Below are 27,015 nucleotides of genomic sequence, written 5' to 3'. Positions count from 1 at the left end.
CATGTTTCACGAGAGCAAATGCTTGCCACCGCTCCCCAGAACAACGATAAGTTTTTTAAGTTGGTTATGAAGAAAGTTATTCTTAGCTATTGTATTCATAGTGATGGGTCCATGATTTTCATGAGGTTAGCAGCAAGGGCCATGGCAGCAAACTCCATGGCCAAACACCCACCAACTCCATCTTAAACACAGGACTGCAGATAATTCCACTATGCAAATTCACCATCTCAAAATTCTCAAGTGGAACCCTGTTTGAGGAGAAGCTTGAAAAGCTGGTAAGTGACAGTTTGGACAAACCAAATTACTTGCTACCCACTCCAGCATAGTCAAAATGGACTACAAGCACATATACAATGGGTGAAGTTCTTTTTTTTCCCCACGAACATCAAAGATGATACCATCTTATTTCAAGAATAAAGACTGGGCATGAAATGTCAGGGAGAAAGCCAGATTAGGAAATGGGCACTTTCCCTCCTTTCAGTCCAAACCATTAATGTGGCTGTAAGCGAGTCTGCCTCTGCCCAGGGCTAGGAGGAAGGATATCGCGCTCTTCAGACTCGTGACTCGGACAGTGGGTACTAGAGAGCATAGCAAGAATACTTTGGAATTGTCTCCTCCACATTCTTCCTTCTTTCTGTCTCAAACCTTGAAGAGTAACAAACATCAATCCATCCTGAATAACACATTTATTGCAAGTTGGGGCAATAGAGCTTGTCCTTTTAAGACCAAAGATACCCCATGGTCTGCTCTATTTTCATATTAAGCAATAGATCAGGTGCAGTCCAGATCATCCTAGACCTCAAGAAACTGAACAAGTAGCTGAAGATTAAAATACAGGACATTCTTCCAGTATAGCAGCAGAATCTCCTGCATATGTCCTGATATTGCTGGACCCTGGCAATATCTTAACTGCCATCAGCAGTTCATCAATTTCACCTACCGAACTGGTGCTGCCAGTGCAGAGTTTTACAGTTTGGTCTATCCTCTGCCTCCAGAGTTTTGTCAAAAATAATAGTGGTGATAGCAAGACTCTGGACTGTAGAAACTCATATATACCCCTTGTTAGACAACATAGTTGCTTAGCAGTTGATAAATACAAGGAGGGCCAGTATGTTCCTGACATAAAGAAAGCTTGACTAGATTCAGGCACTGATCTAAGGCAGGGGTAGGCAACCTATGGCACGCATGCCAAAGGCGGCACGCGAGCTGATTTTCAGTGGCACTCACACTGCCCTGGTCCTGGCCACCGATCCGGGGGGCTCTGCATTTTAATTTAATTTTAAATGAAGCTTCTTAAACATTTTAAAAACCTTATTTACTTTACTTACAACAATAGTTTAGTTATATATTATAGACTTCTAGAAAGAGACCTTCTAAAACCATTAAAAACCATTACTGGCATGCGGAACCTTATTTTAGAGTGAATAAATGAAGACTTGGCACACCACTTCTGAGAGGTTGCTGACTCCTGATCCAGGTATTACGTTGTGGAGAAACACCAGTCCATCCTTACCTGCAGCTCCTAGGTCTTTTGGTCACATGAAAAAATGCAAGACTGCATGTGAGTTTCAGGAGTTCCAGAACCATTCAAACAAGATGCAGAGGAAAATGTGATTGTCCCTCTGCTGGTAGAAACAGGAAGTCCATGTGATGATAGAACCTTCCCTTCAGTCAAGAGGCCAGCCTTTTCCATAGAACCAGCTTCCTAGGGATGAGAAATCAGGTTGGCTGTTCTGGCAGTCAGGCAACACAATGATCATTACATATATAAATCAATGAGTGGGTGCAAAGAATCTCAATCTAAATGCTTAAGTGTGAATTCTCCTATTTCAATCAAGATGATCAAAATAAAAGGACACTGAAAACAAAAATGGACTAAGTTTTCATCAGCTACACAACCCAGAATAGGTTGAATGAAGAAGTATTCCAGCAAATATCCAAAGAGCCAATCTGCCCCCATATAGGTATATTTCCGTCCAGTTGGAATGGAGAGTTAAGGGAAACAGACCAAGGTTAACTGGGGATATGTTCTTGCTCACAGAGGGCTTAAATGGTTTTTGTGTGCTTCCAAGGCCCCCTCCCTTCCACTGTAAGGAGAAGCAATTAAAAAGATGAAGGCATAATCATTGTTAACACAGATTGGACCTACTGGGATTATCCTAATGGTCTTAATTTCAATTTCTCACCAATTAAGATGCTCTGTTGCAGAGCCTGCTGCAGAATCCCAAACTTGACTACCTGAAACTTACAGCTTGGTTGCTGATCATCAAGTCCTAAATAGGATGGGATGTTCATCTGAACTCTTCTAGCCTTTCATCTTCTCTGCCTACACACAAATTTGGACAGACTTCTTTCTAATGCTTGGAGAGAGATCCTAGGAAATCCAAAACTGTAGTTCTGGATTTCTTTGGTCTGAAATCTCCCACCTGTTTGTTTTTATCTCAGCATTAAATAGTGTTATAAGCACAGATCATCGAAATATTAAGCAGATAGCTCAAGATTCCATAGGGTAGTACATCTATCCAAACCAGCAGTCAGACCTGTCTTCTCTTCGTGCGGATCTGCAGTTTTCATAATGTATTCACTGAGACCCAAGATGTAAATTCCATATATTTTCTTTACATAATCATGATTCCGGGTTGCAATCATGTCAGCAAGAAGAGTGTCTGCTCTTAGAAGGCACAAGCTTTATTACTTTTTCCACACAGTCAGTCACTATTCCAGAATAATTCCCAGAATCAGTAATTACAAAGGAACTTTTTTCCATACGTCAGGAGAGTTCATTCTTTAGTTTTACTCAAAGATTCAACACCCTAAAGAGCATTGCACATTCTGGGTGTGAGATGCACTCTTAGATTTTATCATTGTAGAATCTTCTAGGTCAGGGTGTAATCATTGTTTTCCTTTACCTTACGTACCTGGGCCTGAAAATGTCTAGATTTTTCATAGTCAAACTCTGCATTAGTGAGGTTCGAAGATAAGCAGTCTGAGTGGATCAAAGCCCATTCAGCATGCTCTGCAGTAACATCTTGGCATATGATGAAGCATCAGCCACCACAGAAGAATCAGAAAATGTGCCAATTGGTTACCCATTAACATGTTTATAAAATGCTTGACCTTAATTCCTGTTCAGAAGCATTGTTCAGAGGTCCCCAAGTACCATACTAATACTTAAGGAAGGAATTCCTCTCCTTCCTTATTGCCCACTACAGCCTAGACGTTTAACTGGTAGAGAGGTAATTGTTAAGAATAAAAAAATTAACTGCTTTTCTGGGACTGCCTCTTTTCTTAGTCTGGCTTCTTTGATAAGTCTTTCATGTGCTTTTACAGTGGCCTCTTCAAGGTGCATGTGTGTGTATATAGTTAATATGATCTAATAAAGCATTACTGGTAAAAAGTTTCAGTATGCTAATTAGACTTTAGTGTTTCAGTACAGCTTTGGAAGGACTCATCCTGAGTGAAGGGATGTGGTGAAGCCCCAGAATTCCATTATTCCTGGGGAAATTCTGCGCCAAAAAATTAAATTCTGCAAACAAAATTTCCCTCAGGAGTAGAGAGTTAAAGAACCCCTACGACAACCCAGTTCCTGCTTCTTTGTCATAGTCTTCTCCTCTCCTCCCCCCAGAGCCCAGGTGTGGGGCCCTCCCTGGCCCAGACACACTCACACCCCATACCCCACCCTTCCCCAAGGCCAGCTGCAGGTGTACGTCTTCCCCCTTCATCCCCCAACACTGACAGACCCTGCCCTCCTAGAGCCATGGGAAACCCTCCAGTTCCTCCCTCTCCCTCCCCCTGGCCTTGTCTTCTATTTGTGAGCTGGGCTCTGCCGGGTCCAACGGCTCCTACTGGTGACCAACATCTCTACAGCCTATTTCTATGGGGGGAAATGGAAATTCTGCCCTCCCACCATTAATTTCTGCAAAATCCTGCATTGTGTAGTGGCACAGAATTTCCTCAGGAGTAATTCCATGGAGTAAGCTTGAGCTGTCTCTGGAATTTGCAAGAAAGGTAGTCTAACCCAGATCCTTTCTGGACCTCTTCCACAAAGTAAGTCAGCAGATAATAAATTCGATACTGGTTTTGGTGTGAGTTTTTGCACTCCATAAGGACAGATGGTTAAATACAGAAAGAATCTTCAAAACCTTCCTTTTCCAGTTGCGGTTCTGGAGATGTGAATGGAAGAAGTTGGAAAGTACTTTAGGATATAACTTGTAAAAGGTGGTTATACACGACAGCCAGCTCTATCTCGTATTTATAAAATGCAGAAATTGGAAACCTTTCCATGGTACCAGTACACATTACTGCACATTTCAGCACCATACTTTAACTTTCTTTTTTTCTTTGATTCATGTCTAATACAAAATCTCTAGCTATAATTGAAAGTGGGTATGTGAAAGAAAATTTACTTCTGGTAACTTCAATAGGATCTATTGATATTGGAGACCTTTTGACCACACTGTTGGAGGAGGGTAAATGCAAATGGCACGTGACAAACTACATGACTTCAGCTCCTAAATTTCCATTTGGGTCATAACTTAAGTTTTCTTCATCAGGAACAGAAGAGATGCTTTACCATCTATCTACACAGTTTGATCAAGAGAAAGTAGAATTTTAAATTTTCTTCTAGGATTAAGTGGTATCAACTGTGCTGGCCGTACCTCAGTAATATGACCAGGACAAAAATCACTAACCCTTAGGAAAACTTTTAATATCCAAGTGTATGTAAACTGAACACTGGCTGATTTTGCTCCAGTGCTGTGCCAGGGAGGAATCTTGGCTATCGGGAGGTGTGAATCCCTCCGTCTGGGAGCTATTAATAAGAGAAAGGTTGTGTTGGGAGGTCAAGATACAGGGATGGAAAGGGTTCGCTAGGGAGCTGTAAGGAATCTTAGTGAGCCATGTTTAGGAATAGAAGACTGGGCTTCTGGAGATGTGAAGGGAAGAGTTGGAGAGTGCTTTGGGATATAACTTTTTTTTGTTTTGTTTGTTTTAAACAAGTTTATTGCATGCAATATAACAGGCTACCTCATATTTACAAAATGTAGGAACTGGAAACCTTTGCATGGGGCCTACGCACATTACATTTGCAAAAGAGGATTGGAATAAACAAAAGAAAAGTAGAAGGGATGTCTTTCACTCTGGTGTACTTGTAAATCCTTTGTTTCTTCTTATTTTACGGTTTCTAGCTGATTTGTTTCCTCAGAAGATCCAGGTTTGTTTAAAATCTTTGTATGACCACAGTGAACAGGGATCAGTTTGAGTTGCAGGAACTGAAGTGTTTTCTTCTTTTTATTTTTGCAGTTTTCTATTCTCTCTGTCTCCCAAAATAAAAAAAATCTAGGAACCTTACACACCTTGTTAGCCAAGATTATAAAATTTAGGACATATCTTAATGTATCAGTATGCATATATACTAATATTCCATAAAGACTTGTCTTTGGAAGATCAAGACAAGTCAGTTAATCTGTGTCCTTGGCTGTCTCAACCAGCCATCTTGAGCATCTCAAACTCTACCTGAGGCCTTGGCTACACTTTCCAATTGCTGTGAAGCGCAAGTGTTGTCGTGCTGCCAGCACTGCGAGAGCTCTCTCGCAGCGCTGTAAGTACTCCACCTCTCCGAGGGGAGTAGCTTGCAGCGCTGCATGCGCTGATTACACTGGCGCTTTGCAGCGCTGCGCTGGGGGGGGCGTTTTCACACCCCTGAGTGCAGCAAGTTGCAGCGCTGTACAGCGCCAGTGTAGCCAAGGCCTGAATGTGTGCTAGTATTTTGTTAGTAGTCATGTGTTTCCATTATAATGGCAGCTGGCAAAAGCACCTTTGGAGTGTTGTAGCTCTTGAATGTCAGCTGGGATGCCCCATTGTCATGCAAAAAGGTGGTGGTAATAATAGGAGGAGTTACGGGTTTCTAAATTCAGAGGGCTTGGAGGGAGGAAGAGGTTAGGGGCATCCTTGACCTTCCTTTCAAATAGTAATAATGGTTTATTATTTATTTATTTTAAGTAATAACTGTTGCCTGTTGGCGTATTCTATGTACTGTATTGCCTTCTGCTTACAACTTTGAGCACTGTTGAATGAGGCAATAGTTCTTAATTATAATCCGCCAATTATTGTGTGTGTTGAGAATAAATTACAGAGCTTGAAATTTGGAGGTGAGGGGGAAGGAGGAGGATCTTGGGGATTGTTGTCTTTTGTGGAATATATTAATAAAAATATGTGGTCTTTGATGGAAGTGCTTAGCTCTAATAGTGTTAAACAGATCTTGAGATTTATTTCTATTTGCTCGGATAGCAAATCTCATTAAATTTCAAGTTAATTATTAATAGCTGGTGTGTTAGTAAATGCAGCCTGTGCAACAAGATCACTTTTTGTAATCTGACTACTTAATTCCTCTTCCTTGTTGACCTGCATTTTAACTGAAAATACTGTCAGTTATTAAATTCAAGTAAATCCAAGTGGGCATGCTTGGAAAAGAGAGTGGTTTTTTTGTTGCCCCCCTCCCCTACCACCCCCCTCTCCCCCCAAAGTGTGCTCTGAAACACGTTTCAGCAGGAATCCTTTTTATTTTTTTGCTTTTAAAAGTATTAACATACAAGGTCTAAATGACAAAATGTGAGTGTTCATGTGCAAACTTCCTGACTCCTGCACGCTGCTTTCTATAAAGGATGTGCTCAAATTCAGTCACCTGGAAGTAGGAAAATCGGTATTGTTGATATTTAAGCATATTTGAAATGGTAGTGTCCCAGAGTTAAAAGTGGCTCTCTAATGTCAACAGGAAGAATAGCATTGTGTAAATTACTTGATATTTACATGTATGCTATCTTTATTTTTTTTTACTTGGACCTGAAATCAACTGCGAGGCAGAATACCTCTGTCTTTGTATATATGTATAATTTTGGTGTACACGGGAGTTTTTACATTAAAATGTGGGGGGTTTTTCAGGTCAACAAGGGCAGCCACAAGATTATTCAAAGGCTTGGGAGGAATATTACAAGAAGCAAGGTAATGTTTGCTAGAAATGAGATTATTTTGAGCTTCTTTGTCTTTGTTACAGCAACAAAGTTATGTAGTTCTAATTTATTTTAGGTCAAGCAGTTCCAGCTCCAGCTGGGGCCCCACCAGGTCAGCCTGATTATAGTGCAGCATGGGCTGAATACTACAGACAGCAAGCAGCATATTATGCCCAGACAAGTCCACAGGGAATGCCACAGCATCCTCCAGCACCACAGGTATAAAGTTTTATGAATTTTGTGTTTATAAATTTTTTTTTTGCATGTCTCCTGTTTTGTTACCGTTGGAGTGTGCATCCTTTTTTTCTAGCAGAATAACTCAGAATAATTAGTAAATGACTTTTATCTGGTAACTTGAGTTCTCTATCTCTTCAGAACGTTCAGTGCTTTTGATTAAAAATTTTTCTCCCCCCAGGGTTTAGAAAACCATGCAAGAAGCCACCACCATTTACATTAACCAATTTTTCTTTCTTAAAGGCTTCACTCCTGAGTTAGCTCAATTTAAAGGATTTTCTTTAACTTTTTGTGTATCTCTTATGTATCTCTTCTGCACAGGGCCAATAATAAGAAGTGGACAATACAGTATTTGCTTCATTGTGTGGGGGAAAAAACCTTTGTTAAATGTATGGATGCAGACGCCTTGATGAAGATCTTAATTTTGTTTGGTTTAAAAATAGTGTTTTTGAAAATGTACAAAATATCTATCACTACTGATAGGAGGTAATATTTCTGTGTAGAAATGAAAATTGGTTTGTTTTTAGTATATTAGTGTAGATGTACACATTCCAGCAAATGTATTTGCAATTATTATGTGGTCAATGCTTTGTGATATAAATGTACTTTTTCAATGTATACTTTCACTTTTAAAATGCCTGTTTTGTGCTTTACAATAAATAATATGAAACCTCCTGTGTCGGTAAGTTGGATATGTGGGTATTTAAAGAATTCTAGGACTTATTAGCAATGCTGAATTAAGGTATATGTACCCAAATGAGATTTTTTTTCCCCCCATGAAATCTTAGAATGAGTTTAAAAACCTGTCATTGGCATGTTTTTCCCCTTTGCAGAATAGTTGTAGATGGAGGATCTCTTTCATTTATTGTATTTTGCTGTCTAGCACCAGTAATCTTGATACCTTTATTTTCTTTCTATTTGATTAAAAACTGCATGTGTTTAAAAAGGTGATCTTTTGGCATACTTCCATTGCATTAACAGTGAAATTTCCCTTTTTATACATGACCACTGTTTCAGACCTGTACAGCTGCTATAAGTTAACCTTTCTGTTTTTAATTTGATACTGTTTCAGCATAACTATTTTAAACATTTTTCAGATTAGTTATAAAAGGTTTTTACTTTTATAATTAAATGTTCTAAGCATTCAGTTTGCAGTAGTTCATTTCAAAAATCAGTGTAGAAAGGTGAACGTGGTTACCAGAATTGCATCTGACATTGAAACTTTATATTTTGTTTGGGGTGGGGGAGTGGTTGACAGAGAACTTCTTTCAGTACAGATAAGTTCTGTTGTGTAAATGCTCAAGACCAGTTGTTGAATCAAATTATTTGATATACTTTTTTTGTTACATTACTGCTCGTACTGAAAATCTGATATTCTGTTGAAATTCATTGTTTGCTGTTTGCATATTTATTGGCTCTTTGCATATATTAGACTACATGCAATACAGTCTGTCTTGCCATTGTCTGTTGAAGTGCAGGTTTGATCCAGCCAGTATAGAACTAGCTCTATAGGGGTGAGGAGGACTGTGCTGTGTATCATCCTTGATTGTTCCTTCAAGGAGCATTGCACTGTAAGTACATCAGAATGACAAATTGATGAGCTGCAACAGTATCGTTTGTCAATTTTCCACATAATGCAAATGCCATACTTGTGTGAATATTATGTTGGAATACAGTGCTAATATTTTAGGAAATCATAACTGCTTCTTAATTCAGAAACATAGGTGTGCATATATATATGTGAGCTTTATGGGTAAGTATTCTTGAAATGTTCAGCAATAGCTAAAGAAAATCTTGTGTTATCTAAGTAATACAACATTTTTCACGAGGGCTCCTGAGACAAAGGTTGTATTATTTAGTCTATGAAAATATGCATATCTTGTTCATATGAAAGTGATTGGAACTGCTTGACAGACAGACCAGTTGTTTTGTCTTAAGTTAGTTTGCAGACATGTAGTGATGCAGGTATATGTTAAACCATTTTATAAGCCTGTATTAGCCATATCTTTTTGGAGCACCATTTGTTGCTTTGAGAATACTTTTTTTAAGGTGGCTGCATAGAGAAGTAAAACTTAAGGCTTGAAATTTGAAGTAGTTTTATTATTCAGATAATTAGCAATGTATTTTATTGTGTTTTGTAGAACCTGGAGGGAACTACTGTACCCCTTTTTAGATTAGGAATTTTAGTAGTAGTTTGAAACAAACAGCTAGGAAGATACTGCAATCTTTAGTGTAGGATATGAAGTTTAATAGTTAAGATATTTTGCATGATACTTTTGTAGATGACCTTATAGTAGAATGGTGCATTTATTACTAATTAAACTGAACAAAATTAAATTCACTGGATACTTTATCATTCACAAAATGGAGGCTGTTGATTTTGATTCATTTTAAGGTATAAAATCTTTATTAATTGCAAACAGTGCAATTATTTATACTTCACAGTGCCTTCCCAGACCTTCCACCTTAGGTTCTGCTGCAAAAAGCAACAGGTAAGCACAACCTAAGGAAGTATATAAATACATATTTCAGTACATTAATGTTGTCCCTGTGAGATTTTTGTGGTTGTGTATTCAAAAGCAATCTGCTGATTTCCCCAAATGCATTCTGTTACTCATGGTTCCATTTCAGTGGAAAGTCTCTTAGTTGTTTAAACAACCGTTCACATTTCTGGGTAAATATGTATCTTTATTTTTTAGAAAAGATGAGTGGATTGCTGCAATAATTAAACTTAATCTGAATAAGTCATTTTTTGTTACTTTTTCCTCAAATAGCTGAATTGTAACAATTTAACAAAGGAAAACAAAACTTTTCCCCCTCCCCTAAGATGCAGGAAATACTTGGTTAGAAACTTCAACAGCCTTCACAAATGTTTTTATAACTGGCAGGTCATTATTCCCACCCCACCCGTAAAAGCTAAATAGAATACTGTGTGTTTCTCTTGACTTTTTAAAGAAGTTATACAACATAATATTAGTGAAATTTTTAGATAAACTAGTTTGCTTATCCATCTGATATAGTAGGAAAATTGACACAAGTTTTGCAGAATAGTATGTCTTACTAGAAAGCATGTGCACAAGTGAAATGTTAACTGTATGGCAAATAATCTTTTCATTATCTATATAGCAATCAGTATTTTCTGTTCTTTGATACTTTAACTGAATTGCTGTATACTTTTGCCAGTTTAAAATGTTTGTTTTATTCGATGGTCTGGTACAGTTTTTTAGTTAAAGCAGCATCTCATCAGTTTTTGTTTATTCAATATATAAAATGTGCTGATCCTTTTTCAAAAGTCCTGCTTATATCTATATCAAAGAAAAATATTCAAAAATACTGCCTTCATTTTCACACACAGTGCTGAAGATGCTGCAAGCACCAAATCATAGCTCATAAAATCAGGTCCTGAGATAGTTACTACCAATAAAGAGGAATCCTTTGAGTGTATGCCATTGGTGAGCCGATGAGCACGGACCATAGAAGGGGTCCATGTAGAAGGTAAAATTGGCAAAACAACAGATTTGAAATGTATCCCATACATAATGGTGTAGGGTATAATTTTTCTGTCTGATCACTTGTCATTCTTTAAAGTGCTATTTGCTTGACCATAAATGTTCAATAATCTGTTTAGTTTTAAAAACTATGTGGCTAATATTAAACTATATATTTTAATTTATATTCTTCTAAGCAGTCAAGCTTAGATATATTTACCTTCTGAAATTAATAGTTGCACTTAATTCCCTCAAGCCACTTCATTTTTGTTTACTTGTAGTTTGATATGTAACTCATTTATTTTTCACAAGAGAACTAGGTATGTACCCCCAGTGGGTTTTAAATCCTAAGAATTTATTGTCTGGGGTGGGATTTCTATTTCACTTCCTTAAACATGCTGCTTTTTATTTCACCGTTACATGAATATTTTAATAATTAAAATCTTAAGTTGAGTAAATTTAAGAAGTGGGAGAAAATAGAAAAGACAGGCCAGTTATTTGGATTGATGATAGGGTGTGAAAGTCATAATGGCTTCAGTTTAGTGTTTGTGGCATATTGATTTTCAGCTCACTTATTGCTGGACTTATAGGCATATTTTATGCTAAGTGTAGTGTTATTATTTAAATCAGTCTCCAAACTATTTCTTTTAGAGGACAGAAGATAATTAAATTACTAGAATCTTATTTCTGAGCAAAGATTGTTTTTGTGATTTGGTAGAAAAGTAACTGAACTTTCCAAAATGGGACGTTAAATAAATGTATCTTGATTTGATAGAATCCCGCAAATGAAATAGGAAGTTGAGTATTGCAGTTTTAAAAGGGAAGTAGGGGAAGTGTAATGTTTAATATAGTAAAAGCATTTACAGATCACTTTCTTCAGTCTTTATACTGTACGACATGCCATGAAATACATCAGCTGGAAGGATAATCTTCATTTGGAAGTATCATAGTGTATTTTGGTGTCCAGGCAGGTTGTATTATTATTCACTGCACAGCCTATCTTACGTGAAATATTTCATCTTCTTCCATAACAGTTTTATTGGATGCTAGAAACTATTTTTCCCCCTCATGAAATAGCTTTTCTATGTTTCCTTTGCATGTTGTAAATTGGCAAAATTTGGGCCGTCCAGTAAGCATACAGTTGACAGGGTTCCCTCTTCCCTAGTAATACCCTATAAAACTCTCATGTATATGCACATATTTCTCTTATGCATGTGAGATGCATTTTCGTCCTGAGAAAAGTGTTCTCTACAGAAACTACCCGTGTGTAAAAAGAAGATTGGCTTTATAAGGCTACTGTGATGGGAAGTGTCTTAGGGAGATGCAGCTTGGACTTGAGGTAAATTGAATGCTTTACAAAATGTGGTTTTGAGCTTGCATTATTGACATTGTATGTAATATGGGTACACATTAACTGTATAACATTTTTGTATGGTTTTATGGTTTTCTCAATAAATGTAAAATGATGGATAGTACAAAATAATGTTTTGTCTTTTTTCCCCTTCTTTCCTCCTGGCTTTATATTGACTTTCGCATGTCAGCTTCAGATGGAAAATACATACATTTGTGATTATTTTCACAGTATTATATAAATTCATGCAAGAAACATTAAATGTAGGGCTGGAAGGGACCTAGAGAGGTCATCTAGTCCTTGTCACCTCCAGTAGTAGGGTCAGACCAAGTATACCTAGACCGTTGCTGACAGGTGTTGGTTTAACCTGTTCTTAAACTTCTAGTAATGGAGATTCCACACCCTCCCTTGATCATTTACTCCAGAACTTAATTATCCTTATAGTTAGAATTTTTTTTCCTATCACCCTTGCAGCAGATTAAGCTTGTCCATACTTCAGTGACAAGGAGAACAGCTACTCACTGTCTTTTCTCAAAACTAAACATACCCATTTTTTAAATCTTTCCTCCTCATGTTTTTTTAAACCTTGTTGCTCTCCTCTTGAATAAGCATGATGCCCAAAACTGGGGACACTGTTCCACGTGAGGCCTCACCAGTGCTGAGAAGAGTGGGAAAAGCTGTCTTACATACAAACACTCCAGTTAAAACACCTCAGAATATTTGCCTTTTTCGAAACTGCATCACGTTGTTGACTTGTACTGCTAAAAAAGAGATGAGGGCTACAGAGGATCAGAAATTGAATACAACTGTCTAGCCCAGTTATTTACCACTTTGTATTTTTATTTCCACATATAGTACTTTGCACCTGGCTTTTTATAAGTGCACTCTCCGCTCCATTATCCAAGTCATTAATGAAAATATTGAATAGTATCAGACCCAAGACATATCCCCTGCTGGCTCCCAGCAGATATGTTCATCTAATTTGACAGCAAACCATTGATTATGCTCAGAGATAGTTATCTTTCAACCAGTTGTGTATCCATTTTATAGTAATTTCATTTAGTCCACATTTCCCTAGTTTGGTTATGAGAATGTCATGGGGGACTGTCAAAAGCCTTATTGAAATTAAAATGTCACATTTACTGCTTCTCCCTTTATCCACTGGGCCAGAAACCCTGTAAGAGAAAGAAGTAGGTTGGTTTGGCATGATGTGTTCTTGACAAATCCGTGTTGGGTATTACTTATCACCCTCTTATCCTGTAGGTGCTTACAAACCGATTGTTTAATAATTTTGTGAAGAAACACTACCTACATGAAATGAAGCCAGATGTATTTGACAATTTATCTTCTAATTGTAATATTCAGAAGACTGTCACGCAACTGATCAGCAAAATAATTCTGTCAGGATATATCTAATTGTAATTGTTCATTGAGAACCAGAAAAAAGCTTCAAAAATATACAGCTAATACAAACACAAATGGAACCAACAACTAGAATATATAACTTAAAATAAAAACTCAAACAATCATTGTTTTATTTTCTCCCAAAGGATTGCATAAGAATTCATTTGGGTACAGCCTCTAGCTTATTGTATTATGTTGAGGAATACAAATGCTGAACCTCAGGAAAAGTTGAAGTATGTGTACTTTGTATTTTAAAAACAAGTCCTATGAAAGTTGGACAGACTAATCTGAACAAAAATCCATTTTAAGATGTTTTGAGACACTGACATGTACATCCATTTGTCTTTGTGGATTTCCCATAAGAGAATTAATGCTTAGTTGTCTTTTCACTACAAAACCAAACATACACTAAGATGCAGTAATAAAAAATTCAACCAGCTGAGGATGAAAGTGGAGAAAGTAGCTGTTGTGCAAACCCCAATATATCCCAGATGTACTTTCTACTGATTTTGTTTTTATATGCCAAATGCTATTTTAACATGGGTAACTGGTAAAGTAGTGGGGGAAAACACAACCTTCAAATGCAAGTCTTGGTAGTCTAATGGTTATCAAAACTTTAGTGATGAATTCACACTATTAGTGATTATAGGCTAATTACACATCCCATTACTACGTTGAATATAAGTATTAAAGCTGATTGAAAGGAAAATGTTTTATTAAACAAAAAGCTTAAACCATTACATAACCTTTTATTGTTTTAAAAATAGTACATTATTTTATTCCAGAAACATTCACTTTTGCCTGTTAAGTCTGAGACAAAATAAAGCAGCTATAAACTTAGTGTTCATGCAGAATGTATTTCTACCTATTGAACTTCCAGATTATGTATTTAACTGTTATACTACAGAATAATTGGTCTTCAAAGGTAGGAACACAAATACAATTCATTTTTTTTCTATAGTTGGGCTTTTTCATACCAGTCCTTGTTTTAGATGTAATGTGCCTTTGATACCAAATTTCACATTGTAACAGAACTTGAACACTCATGCAGTACAAAGGATCTCCCTATCTGATATAGGAATGACACTTTCTAGTTCCTTTTATTGGCCCCACCACAGAAAAAGAGATGGATGCAGTAAGAAAGTTGAGGGGAGGTTTCCAGCAAAAGTAGAGCATTAGTAGTCATCAGCTAGAAAAGAAAAGGAGAGTCAAGAAAAATGGAATAGACTTTGTAACAGGAAAGGTGTATAAAGTAATTAGGCTCTCAAACAAAACAAGAGAAAACATTAACTCTTACTTTCAATGGTGAGAATACAGGTGCTAGCTGCTGTGCCTCTGCTGTTGACCGCTTTACACATATATTCTCCTTCATCTTCTGGGAAAGTTTCTGGTAAGTAAAGGCAGTAAGTTTCTCCTCTTTCAATGTACTGATAGTCCTCAGAGTCCTGCAACATTTCCCCTTCAAACCACCATGTGACTTCAGGTTTTGGCTCTCCCGTAATTTTAACAGTAAATCTTACTGGCTCGCTGTCTACAACTGATACATTCTTTAAGGGTTTTTTGAACCATGGGGCTCCTGACCGAGCTTGGTTCTCTTCATCTTCATAAGTAGAGCCATTTATAATACTTCCCTCTTCCTCTTCCTCCTCTTCCCTTTTCTGTGTTAAAAATACATTGATTTAGAGAATTTCAAACACAGTTATAACATGAACAGTTTGCAATGCCTCGTAAATCTTTGGCCATATGAAAGTTAGAAAAAAAAAATTTTAGGGACAGGAGATGGCAACTCTCCCAACGCAAACATACTGGATAATAACGGATTATGCATCAATACCACAATCTGGATACTGAACAAGAAAGGCATTATGGGAAAGTTGGGGCAGACGGAGCTTAATGTGGTGGGGTGCTGAGGTGGAATAATATAAGAATGTATGTTGCTTCTTTCTTATTTGAGAACTGGCCAAATGTTTAAAGGAAAACACATGCACTTTCTCTACAGCATTATGTATGTATTAGAGGTGTTAAACTATTTAAAAAAATTAATTGCCGTTAGTCATAGTTTTAATTGCACTGTTAAATAATAATAGAATACCAATTTAAATTATAAATATTTTTGGATGTTTTTCTACGTTATATTGATTTCAATTACAACACAATACAAAGTAGACAGTGCTCACTTTATATTTATTACAAATACTTAGACTGTAAAAAAAAAAATCAAGTTAAAGCATGAAGAGGCTTGAAAGTTTAGCACAGTGGTTCTCAGACTTTTGTACTGATGACCCCTTTGACACAGCAAGCCTCTTGAGTGTGACCCCCCTTATACATTAAAAACACTTTTTTATATATTTAACACCATTATAAATACTGGAGGCAAAGCGAGGTTTGGGGTGGAGGCTGACAGCTTGCGACCCCCCCCATGTAATAACCTTGTTGAACCCCTGAGGGGTTCTGACCCCCAGTTTGAGAACCCCTGGTTTAGCATTTCTGGCACAAATACCTTGCAGCGCTGGCTACAACAGTGCCATACCGAATGCCTGTTCTCACATTCAAGTGACGTAAATAAGTAGTGGGCAACGTTATCTCCCGTAAATGTAAACAAATTGTCTTAGCGATTGGCTGAACAAGTAGGACTGAGTGCAGCTATGTATTAAAAAAAAAAATTATTTGTAAGTTGCACTTCCATGATAGAGATTGCACTACAGTACTTGTATGAGGTTAATTGAAAAATACTATTTTTTTCTTTTTTACTGTGCAAATATTTGTATTGTGTTGTAATTGAAATAAATATATTTGAAAATGTAGAACATCCAAAATATTTATAATGTAAATTGGTATCCTATTATTTAACAGTGCAATTAAAACAGACTAACCGTGCTTAATTTTTTTATCAAGTTAATTTGTTTTGAGTTAACTGCGATTAATTCCTTCAAACAGGAATTATCAGTAAATTCCCAAAAGCAATTTTACTGGATATTTCATTTCAACTGTTTTTTGCAGTATCAAGACTATTGTGATTCTAGTAATGTTGCTACTAACTGGAAACAAACCAGCTCTTAAAACGTGCATTTAATTAATATTAAATTAATAGAAAATTCTTGGCTCTTGAACATTTCTGGAGAGGGCATTTTTAATCCTCCATACCTTCTGTAGTGCAGCATCAATTTCCTTCTGTTCAAACTGCATACGTAGTAATTTTTGTTCCTCAATTCTTCTTTGTTCCTCTTCTTCCCTTGCCTTTGCCATTTGCTCAAATCTAGCCTTCATGTTTACTTTATGAGTAAATGGAGCCTCAGATTTCTTGGCAGGCTTCACATCTACTTCATCATCCTTTTCAGTTTAAAGAATAACAAAAATTCAGTAAAGTAATAAAGTTTAGCACTTTATTGGTACAGTTTTGTCAGTATTATGATTAAAAGTAAACAGTAAAAAGGCTAGCTTAGTTGAAGGGTTCATATTATGCTTGTTTCTGAGGGCAGCATGACCCAGCCAGAATGCTGTAGCAGTTAAAACCCCATAAGCACAACAGCATCTGAAGGCTGGTCTAGACTGGGATTTAGGGGTGAGATATTCACGAGGTAGCTTTACCATTATGAACCTTTAGTTGAAGCAATAATGCTTTAAAACATGCTAAATTAATTAAAAACCCAGGCTCCCTACTATAAACACACTTAAATGCTAGGTTGTCTTCACTGCAAAAATTTTTTTAAAAAGTCTTTACCGTGTGATACCTATCCTGAGTTAATTATTTTAATGGAAACTTCTAGTGGAGATAGGGCACTAGTTGTTACCTGTATACAATCCTACAAACACCTGGGATTTACCTCAACTAGCTATGTCAAACAAACTACCTCTGCCTTATCTCCACAGGATTTCACCTTGAGAACTATTTCTAGATAGTAGCTGAGTGGGTGGGTATTCCTACAAGTGTCAGTTTCAAGATACCTTGTACAGTACCTAGCACAAAGTTATATGGGGCACTATGCCCCATATAAATAATATTTAATCATTACACTAGCTCTTGTGTGTGTAAGTCAAATTTTCTGGAAGGGAGCCCTAGAAAGAAGATGACAAACTAGGAGAAGAACATTGTGGCTACCCTCCCCCTGAAAAGCTTTGCATAAATGAGCTAAGTGATGATAACATAATAACCCAGTTGCTCTGCTGTTTCCCCTCAATAATTAGTGTGTTGTTCAGGATTGTGGTATACTAGTAAAATCCTATACATCAGCCTGCTATGCTACCTCTACATAGCGATCTGTGGTGCACTACAATTTCTTTGAGCCGCGTAAGAAAGTAATAGATAAAATAGAAAAATGGGTTACAACAACTCTTTAATCACTTGTCATTTCTTGTTTGGGTAAGGGGGGGGACGGACAATTTTGCTGGGTGTGGCCCTTCCTCTTTCTGGGTGGAGCCTCTCCAAACCCTTCTTGACTATTCCCATGCTCCCTGTGCTTCTTTTGACCATCTAACTTTTTCTATTTAAAAAATAAAAGCCCACCCTGCTTGTTTTAGAAAACTGGTGGGGATTTTCTTTTTCCTCTTAAGAGATTTGCTACAGCAGTCCCTACCCCAAAATGGGGGGAAAAATCTCCCTTCTGCAAGAAGCCTTTAAGGAAAAGAGAAGCAAAAATAGGTTAAACTGTACTGTACTGTACCACTAACATGAAGAACACAACTGTCCCTTCACTACTAAGGTGCCATAGTTCAGTGTTTCCTTTTTCTAAACCTCTCCCTTCACGCTGAAAACTTGTTAGCTTATTTTTTTAACCTGTAGCCTTCCCAGAAGTCACTTTGAACACTGCCAATTCATTCCTAGCCTCCTCTCCAATAGGACTTTCCCCTGCTGCCACCTCTTCCCAAACAGGAAGCAGTTGGGAACTGATGAGGAAGACAGGACATGATAGTAAAGAGGATTTCCGGGATGTGCGGGGGGAGGACTACTATAAAAAAAAAAAAGTCTGCCAGGTGTCAGCTCCTCTTAACTTTGGGGATTGTTTTTTCTTATTTACCTGGAAATTGGCTTGTTTAGCAAGGGTTAAAAAGAAAAGACAGAAGGGAAAGGAAAATAAAACGAGAAGGGATAAGGCAAAATAGAATGTGGTGAGAAGGAAAACAATCTAGAATAATTTCTTGAGATTTATTTAAAAAGACATTTTAATTTTAATAGTATCAAACTGTAATCTGGACTGTCCAAAGCCAGTTTGCTGAGGTGCTTTTATGCCACAACTTTGCAGCACTTCCAGAACTGCACAGCTTGGGGCCTAGTTCCAGCACCCATTATGTTGAATGAATTGGGGTCAATTATTTAATCAAGGTAAGTATGGGGGGCATAAAGGCACTCAAAGGAATTTGGGGGGTGTGAAGAAAACAGTAATGGAGATTGGGTTGAGGGGATGAAGGTGAGACTCAGACCTGACTTCACTACATTCTCAAGCAACATTTCACAGTGGCTGCTAAGGGGGTGAGGGGAAGAGAAGGGACCCTCCAGAAAGCTTTGGGGCCATGCTCTTCTTTGCCCCTCCTATCTCCTTACTGCTCCTCAGAGGGGATGGGAATGTATATCAGGGAGAGAGCTCAGGTGCCCAAGTTTGTTTTTCCTAGCAGAGAAAGAGTTCAGGAAGTTGGGCCACTACATTATTCACAGAAGGGGAAGGGAGAATAGGACAAGGAGCAGATCCTGGATTGTTGGAAGCGTCAAGCTGGAAAGAGCTAATTCCTCCTCTTCCTTCCCCCTTGTGAAAAAGTAGCTGCCTAGCCTTCCTATGACCTCCCCGCAAGGAAAAGATTGCTCCTGGGCAACAGGGCTCCCTCTCTCTGCTCCTCAAATGGGAACCTTGAGAAACCCAGGCAGGGCCCCACTCCTTGAACCCATAAGTCCCTGAGCAGGGACCTCCTCCCAAGCCATAACATTAAAAACCTGATTTAATAAAAACAATAAAGAAACATCTTAAGCAGGTTTTATAGAGAGAAGTGATTAAAATCTGTCACAATGTTTAAACACATGGATGTTTCACACATCAGTCATTTGCGAGACAAATGTCAGGTTTGCAGATTGAGAAGTATAAGTGGATGGTGAGAGATGGTGTGGGGCCAAGAGCAAATGCATACTAAAACCTTTGCAAATATAGAGAAAATAGGTTGGTGGGAAGATCGAGGCTGCTGGTTCCCTAAGGTTTGGCCAGGAGGGACCTCCTCAGATGCCCATAACAGGGAGTAGGGGGGATTACTATGGAGATGGAGGGAACTCTGCTGGAAGGGCAGCAACAATTGTTGACACTGAAAATAACTTGCCTCATGAAATTTCTCTGTTTCCCTCTCTTTTATTTCCTGGTCCACTGCTCTTCTTCTAGCTCGCTCCTCTTCAATTTTTTTCTGTATTTCTTCTTCAGACAATTTTCCAATTTTTTCAAACTTGCTTTTTAAGTTCTTTGCCTGAATAGAACCACTTCTTTTTAACTTTATTAGTTCTTCATATTCTCTACTTAATTCAAAGGTTTCAGCCTCTTCCTCCTCCTGTTAAGAGATTACAACATAACAAAACCAGTATAAGTGTGCCTGATTTTGAAAACTGTTTTTGTGCAAAAACTGCCAAGTGTAACTAGCTACATTTCCCTAAATCTAATGAAACCAAGGTATCAGAAGATGGTGGTAGATCTAGTTCCCCAGTGCAGGGACCTTCATTTTTCATTTCTTTTAAAGTGCCAGGCATACAAGACTGGTACACATTTAAAAAAAAAAAAAGGTAAAAATACTCCAATTATATTTGCTTCTAAACCAATTTTATTAGTTTGAAAAGGCTCTTGCCTCTTCATACAGTCCCCTCAAGTTACTGTTCTGTGAAGTCAGTCCATGTGAAGGGTGCTTTATTGATACAGCATTGCATAAGCACTAGATAGTCCTGGAGGCAGAGTCTTCTGTTACAAAAGAGCAGTGGCACTGCAAGATGCTTCATACTACACTGCTAGTGTACTTCACTCTTCTAAGAGCAAAAGCATAATTCAGTCTCCATGTCTTGTGTTTCTGGTGAGACTGGCATCTAGTATTTTTTTTGGAATAGACCCTTGCCCACTGGGAATGACAGACCACCAACTTATTTCACTCAGGTCAATGAACTGTCACCATGGGTAACAACTAGAGCTGTCAAGCGATTAAAAAAATTAATCACGATTAATCAAGCAATTAAAAAAATTAATCAATTAATTGCACTGTTAATAGAATACTATTTAAATAATTTGGATGTTTTCTACATTTTCAAATAATTTCAATTACAACACAGAATACAAAGTGTACAGTGCTCACTTTATATTTTTGATTACAAGTATTTGCACTGTAAAAAACAAAAGAAATAGTATTTTTCAATTCAGCTAATACAAGTACTGAAATGCAATCTCTTGATCATGGAAGTTGAACTTACAAATATAGAATTATGTACAAAAGAACTGCATTCAGAAATAAAACAATAAAATTTTCGAGTCTACAAGTCCACTCGATCCTACTTCTTGTTCAGCCAATTGCTCAGACAAACAAATTTGTTTACATTTGCAGGAGATAATGCTGCCCACTTCTTGTTTACAATGTCACCTGAAAGTGAGAACAGGGGTTCTGATGGCAGTGTTATAGCCAGCATCACAAGATATTTAGGTGCCAGATGCGCTAAAGATTCATACGTCCATGCTTCAACCACCATTCCAGGGAACTTGTGTCCATACTGATGACAGGTTCTGTTCGACAACAATCCAAAGCAGTACCGAGCGATGCATGTTCATTTTCATCATCTGAGTCAGATGTCACCAGCTGAAGGCTGATTTTCTTTTTTGGTGGTTTGGGTTCTGTAGTTTCCGCATTGGAATCTTGCTCTTTTAAGACTTCTGAAAGCATACTCCACACCTCGTCCCTCTCGGGTTTTTGAAGGTACTTCAGATTCTTAAACTTTGGGTTGAGTGCGGCAGCTATCTTTAGAAATCTCACATTGATACCTTCTTTGTGTTTTGTCAAATCTGCAGTGAAATCGTTCTTAAAATGAACATATGCTGGGTCATCATCGGAGACTGCTATAACATGAAATATATGGCAGAATGTGGGTAAAACAAGAGCAGGGGACATACAATTCTCCCCCAAACAGTTCAGTCACAAATGTAATTAACTCACTGTATTTTTTTAATGAACATCATCAGCATGAAAGCATGTCCTCTGGAATAGTGGCTGAAGCATGAAGGGGCATACGAATGTTTAGCATATCTGGCACATAAATACCTTGCAATGCCAGCTACAACAGTGCCATGCAAATACCTGATCTCACTTTCAGGTGACATTGTAGGACTTTTCAGGTGACAAGAAGTAGGACTAAGTGGACTTGTAGGCTCTGAAGTTTTACATTGTTTTGTTTTTGAGTGCAGTTATGTAACAAAAAAAAATCTACATTTGTAAGTTGCATTTTCACGACAGACTGCACTACAGTACTTGTATGAGGTGAATTGAAAATACTATTTCTTTTATAATTTTTACAGTGTAAATATTATAAAAATATACACTTTGATTTCAATTACAATACAGAATACAATATATATGAAAATGTAGAAAAACATCCAAAATGTTTAATAAATGTCAGTTGGTAGTCTACTGTTTAACAGTGCAATTAAAACTGCGATTAATCACAATGAATTTTTTAAATCATGATTAACTCAAAAAAAGTAATCGTGTGAGTTAAATGTGATTAAATGACAGTCCTAGTAACAACTTCTAATAATTAGTGGCCTTGTAACTGGTGACCACCTAGACAGAGTAAGACTCCTATGTATCATGCTGCCCAATACCCTATGCTATTCTTCACCAACAGTCTAATTTATTCTTAGCAGGATCAATGCTGACCGAATGCAATATGCCATAACAAAACCTACTCTCCAAAAATAAAGCTGCTTTTGAAAAAGAAAAAATTTAAGTAATGCTTTAACTATTTCTTAGAAAATCATGATAGCACAGTGCAGGTAAGTTGCACTATATGTATTTAAACTGCATACAACTTAATAGTAAAAGGCAAACTGTGGATATTCTTACTGCTTTAAAAATGTTGGAAGGATATTTTAAATAGAAAAAAACCATAAGCAACAACATAACAATTTTGGACTGGAACTAAATCATTGCCCTCACTTTACGTTTTTTCTAGTTACCTCTTCTCTCTCATTTCAGTGTTGATCGTACACTCTAATTAGTTTAAGATGCAATCCCGAACATGTTTGGAAAGCTCAAATCCTAAAGCCCTTATTACTCACCTTGGATCCTCCAGGCATGAGCTGCCTATTCCTTGTTTGCTAACTTTGGAAGGTTTTGACAGTATTTTCAACTCCAATTATTGCTCTCCCCAAGCATTCAAAAATCATTTGATTAATTTTATAATTGAGATTTCAAAAAATAATTCGTGGGTTATTTTAATTTACCTTCTAGTTTCTTAGCATTTGCAATTTATTCTCTGCGAGCACAAGGCCTATATACGTCTTAAATTAAAACAGATTTTTTATATAATTGCATCACTCAAGGATCTGGAGCTTTAAGAAAAAACACCAAATAGGGCAAAATTCATAAGGGCAAAATCGTAAGCTGAACACTAGAAAGAGGAAATCATGAGCTTTTTGTACATAGCTATAGGAGGATTATAGATCTGATTCTCCAAGTACTGCTGTAAGAAGTTACAAAACAGCTTTTCAGCAGAGGATATAGTGAAACCTGCAGAAGCTACTGTGAAAGTAGACCGCTTTACAAGTCTAAAGGTGCTGGAGTTCTCAGTTGGGGAGGGCAAAGTGTATTAATCTGTATTCAAAGCAATGAAAAAGGGAACAAAAGTTTTCAAATGGAAAACAATTTTTTTTTTAGTGTTAGATTTGTTTTCCTTTTTCCATTCCCTTCTATCTAGGCAACACTTATTTAAAAAAAAAAAAAGTACCAACGAGACTATACCTAAAATCTTCAAATTTTAGAATTTTAAGCAATGATCCATTCATTATTTGCTATCAGGGAGGTAACCCTGTATGACATTTCATTCAATTATTTTTGAGAATACAAACCTCTCCCATTTCTTGTCTGAGCTGCTCAAATTCTTGCTTCTCCATTTCCAACTTTTGCCTGCGCTCTTCTTCTGTGCGTCTCTTTTCTTCTTCCATTTTTTGTCTCAGTAACTCCTCAAAATTAATTTCCAGTTTACCTGGTGTAAGAGATTCTTGAGAAACTGTTTTAAACATCTCTGGGGTCTCATCATCCAGTACCTATTGAAAATAATTATCTGTTGCCACTTTTGATACAATTTGTGTACTTGTGCTAAATTTAGAATACAAAATTTGAGGATGTGATAATTGGACCTTTTGCTACCTCTAATTCATATTGAAATAAGATGACACATGCTTTAATGTCGAAGACTAGACAACATTGATTCATTTGCGTTTTGCATTAGTATGCTATCTTTCCCACTTACTTTTAATCAATGTTACACAGAAGTAAAATTTTGAGCTTATTGAAGCAAAACAAGTGTATCCTAAGCTTTAAAATAAAGCTTTTTTTCACTAAAATAATGCTTCAATAATATGGGGTGTAGGAGAGATTCCATCTGAGCAAAGGAATGAGAGCCAGGAAAGCTTCAGTTCTAACTGATCAGGCAAATTGCTTAACATCTAATTCATTTTCCCAGTTGTTAAAATAGGGTGAATAAATCATACATAATTATCACAGTACGGTGAAGATCATGTAAAGTTACATTCTTAGATAAACAATGTTATACAAACCATATTTATTCTCCATTTCTAAGCAAATTTTGTGTATTTGTATTCAGTTTTCTTTAATCTATGTTAACATACTGGCATGTACACAAACAACATACAAAGAATGAAGAACATGTTCTTAAACAACGGTTTGTGGGGTTTTTTGCATATAAACTGAATTATACTTTTACTTTAAATCCAGTGCTTTCCACATTTTCAGAACACTTCTATGTACAGCCAGAAGTTGGGAAGGGTGACAGGGACTGGATCACTTGATGATTACCTGTTCTGTTCATTCCCTCTGGGGCACCTGGCATTGGCTACTGTCGGAAGACCAGATACTGGGCTAGATGGACCTTTGGTCTGACCCAGTATGGCAGTTTGTGTGTTATGTTCTTAAATATTCCCTCTGATACTCTAATCTTTCAGGCATGCAGCAAAGTTTTTTTAAGGAGGGAGTGAGATGAGGTGGACAGAGTTTTATGGGCAGTCCTTTGCTTATTTTTTGTGTTTAATTTGAGATAGGCACCTATTCTGTGATCTGAGTAACTAAAGTTGACACTTCAGAAATCTGAAAGAATAATAAAACATTTAATTCAGTTTCATAAGCTGCTTTGAGGTGTGACACAATTTAGACAATTTTATAAAGATGGTCATACACTATGGTAGGGTGTCCCATGTAACCTTGAACAGTGCAGGTGGTCTTTTATAATTCTCCTCTTCATCCTCTATTTTCTTTTCTCCCTTCCCCTCTTGCTCCTTTCCTCACCCCTTCCAAATTTCTTAGTGACATGCATAGGGGAAAAAAATTACCTTAAAGCTTTTTTTATGTTAGGATGGCATGAAAGGTTAAGGTTTCTGTCCAAAAAGAAAATTTGCTTGATATTTTGACACTAGAAATTAAAATTGTGTCTATCTTGGAAGACTTGTGATTAGAGAATTAGTGGGATTAGAGCTGACATTGAAAGAGACAAAGCTGAACACTTGTGTGGCTTTTAACACTACTTTCTTCCAAAGCCTAATGGACACCAGTGTAAGGTTGTGTGACTTTGTTAAAGATTCCAATACCTTTCTTTCCTTAAGGTGTGTAAGCTCACAAATAATGTCTTAGACCCAGATCCAACAAAATCAAAAGTTTAAAAGCAAGCAGAAACCTAAATCTTTGTTTTATAAAACGAACCTTTCAGCCTCATCATAAACTAAAAAATGGATCCGTGCATTTTTTGCTTATTTTGTTAGGTCATCTTTCTAGCCATGCCTGTTTTCATATGGTACTTTTAACTGTTGCAGGAATCATACCTGTTTTCTCTTGTTGCAATACTTTGTCCCTACTTCCTCATTTTACCCCCAACCCTTTCAGGACTTTTCTTGCCCCTCCCCTATCTGCTATTGCTGGCTGTTAGACATCCTTTGATACTGCCCTATGAGCAGCTCAGCTGCTCCTCTCACTCCCAGCTCTTCAATTCTCTTGCATAGGGCAAGCTTATGTCAGTTGAGATGAATTGCCTGAGCACAAGGTGGAGGCAAAGACCAAGCCATAAAAAAACAATCTCAAAAAGTATCTATCAGTTCACTTAATAATGAATATGAAACATTACTGTATGGCACATCTACAGGTTGAAAGAAGGTAACCACATCTAAACCAGAGCAGAAAGGTGGGAGCCTTTTGCTGGCAATGCATTAGTTCATCTCTTCACAACTTCAGAAAGACTTGGGGAAGCTAAGTGAACAGAAGCTGCAAGGATGAGAAATCAATCAATGGACTGTGCATGTGTAGAAGTGAGAAGCGTGCTAACTGCAGCTCTGAAGAAGCACCCTGATTGCCAATTTAATGGAGATGCATAGACCCATGAGAAGACAATGGGCCAACTGTATCCCTAGTAAAAGCCACATGAAAAGTGGAATTGCACTAGGTATGACTTTACCCCAATGTGTTTAGCTTACCAGCTGTCTTGTTTGTATGGCTACATGAGCCCATGCCATCCTTGCCTCTTCTGTAAATACAGAACTGGGGAATATTTATATTCTGTAATCTCCATACTATGCAGTATGGTGGAGGTAAATTTCACTGGGCCTGTAATGTGACTGATATGTGAGGGAGAATGTGTTTTGATATCTCTGTATAGAGCATCCCTCTACTAGTCTAATTTAATTGAAAGAAAATGATAGTGATCCAAGATGAATGTTCCAGGCTGAAGGTGACCAACTTGATGGTGACAAAAGCTTTAAAATAACCCCTTCCCCATCCCCCCCCTTTTTTTTTTTACACTAAAATAATGCTTCAATAATATGAGGTGAAGGAGAAATTCCATCTGAGCAAAGGAATGGGAGCCAGCTGCTAGGGAAGAATGTGGAACAAGATCTGCAGGAGAACGTATGAAACATATTAGGAAAAGACAGATTAACCTATCAAGACCTACATTTTAGTTTCTGTTTCTCCTAAAGAGTTGATGACTACACAAATATTTTAAACACTATAAGAAGTCAATTTCCCTCCTGCCCTGCTGCTTTAGGTTTTTTTTAATGTCATCTCCTCTTCCTGGAGAATCTTGAATTCAGGCCAGGAAGATGAGAGGAAAAAACTTTCAAACTCTCTGGTAAGATAATTTTTAGGAACTTTGACTTTATGTATTCTGTTAATTTAGGATCCTAAACATCTTACATGTCTTTGCTTATTGCTATGCAGACATGTCATCTATGTTGTTATATCTTATGGAATTAACTTAATTTACTAAAGGTGAGGAGGTTTTGTTATTTTGTAATTGTTCATACTCATAATG

General features: G+C 37.2%; 2 protein-coding genes across 42 annotated transcripts in view; one reads left to right on the top strand and one right to left on the bottom strand.

Moving 5' to 3' along the window:
* Positions 1-27,015, top strand: part of FUBP1 (far upstream element binding protein 1) — a 59,987-nt gene that overhangs the window by 26,354 nt on the left and 6,618 nt on the right. For 4 of the 21 annotated variants that reach the window (XM_065555473.1, XM_065555470.1, XM_065555466.1 and 1 more), the window contains 4 exons: positions 6,940-6,999; positions 7,084-7,226; positions 9,687-9,733; positions 10,597-12,209. In XM_065555473.1, coding sequence (XP_065411545.1) covers positions 6,940-6,999; positions 7,084-7,226; positions 9,687-9,733; positions 10,597-10,627 — 281 coding nt within the window. In that variant the 3' untranslated portion in view covers positions 10,628-12,209. Of the gene's footprint in view, positions 1-6,939; positions 7,000-7,083; positions 7,227-7,562; positions 7,916-9,686; positions 9,734-10,596; positions 12,210-27,015 lie in introns of those variants that run through there. The other 17 variants (XM_042859050.2, XM_065555472.1, XM_065555464.1 and 14 more) reach the window with 7 other exon arrangements.
* NEXN (nexilin F-actin binding protein) overlaps positions 14,182-27,015 on the bottom strand; it is a 43,299-nt gene continuing 30,465 nt past the window's right edge. For 15 of the 21 annotated variants that reach the window (XM_065555480.1, XM_065555491.1, XM_065555482.1 and 12 more), the window contains 5 exons: positions 23,549-23,746; positions 19,782-20,003; positions 16,629-16,814; positions 14,782-15,142; positions 14,182-14,673 (listed from right to left, as the gene is read on the bottom strand). In XM_065555480.1, coding sequence (XP_065411552.1) covers positions 14,660-14,673; positions 14,782-15,142; positions 16,629-16,814; positions 19,782-20,003; positions 23,549-23,746 — 981 coding nt within the window. In that variant the 3' untranslated portion in view covers positions 14,182-14,659. Of the gene's footprint in view, positions 14,674-14,770; positions 15,143-16,628; positions 16,815-19,781; positions 20,004-23,548; positions 23,747-27,015 lie in introns of those variants that run through there. The other 6 variants (XM_065555492.1, XM_065555488.1, XM_065555490.1 and 3 more) reach the window with 2 other exon arrangements.

This window comes from Chrysemys picta, chromosome 8, assembly GCF_011386835.1.
Source record: "Chrysemys picta bellii isolate R12L10 chromosome 8, ASM1138683v2, whole genome shotgun sequence".
In the NCBI taxonomy this organism is placed as follows: domain Eukaryota; kingdom Metazoa; phylum Chordata; order Testudines; family Emydidae; genus Chrysemys; species Chrysemys picta.
This window is presented reverse-complemented; position numbering and strand designations above follow the sequence as displayed.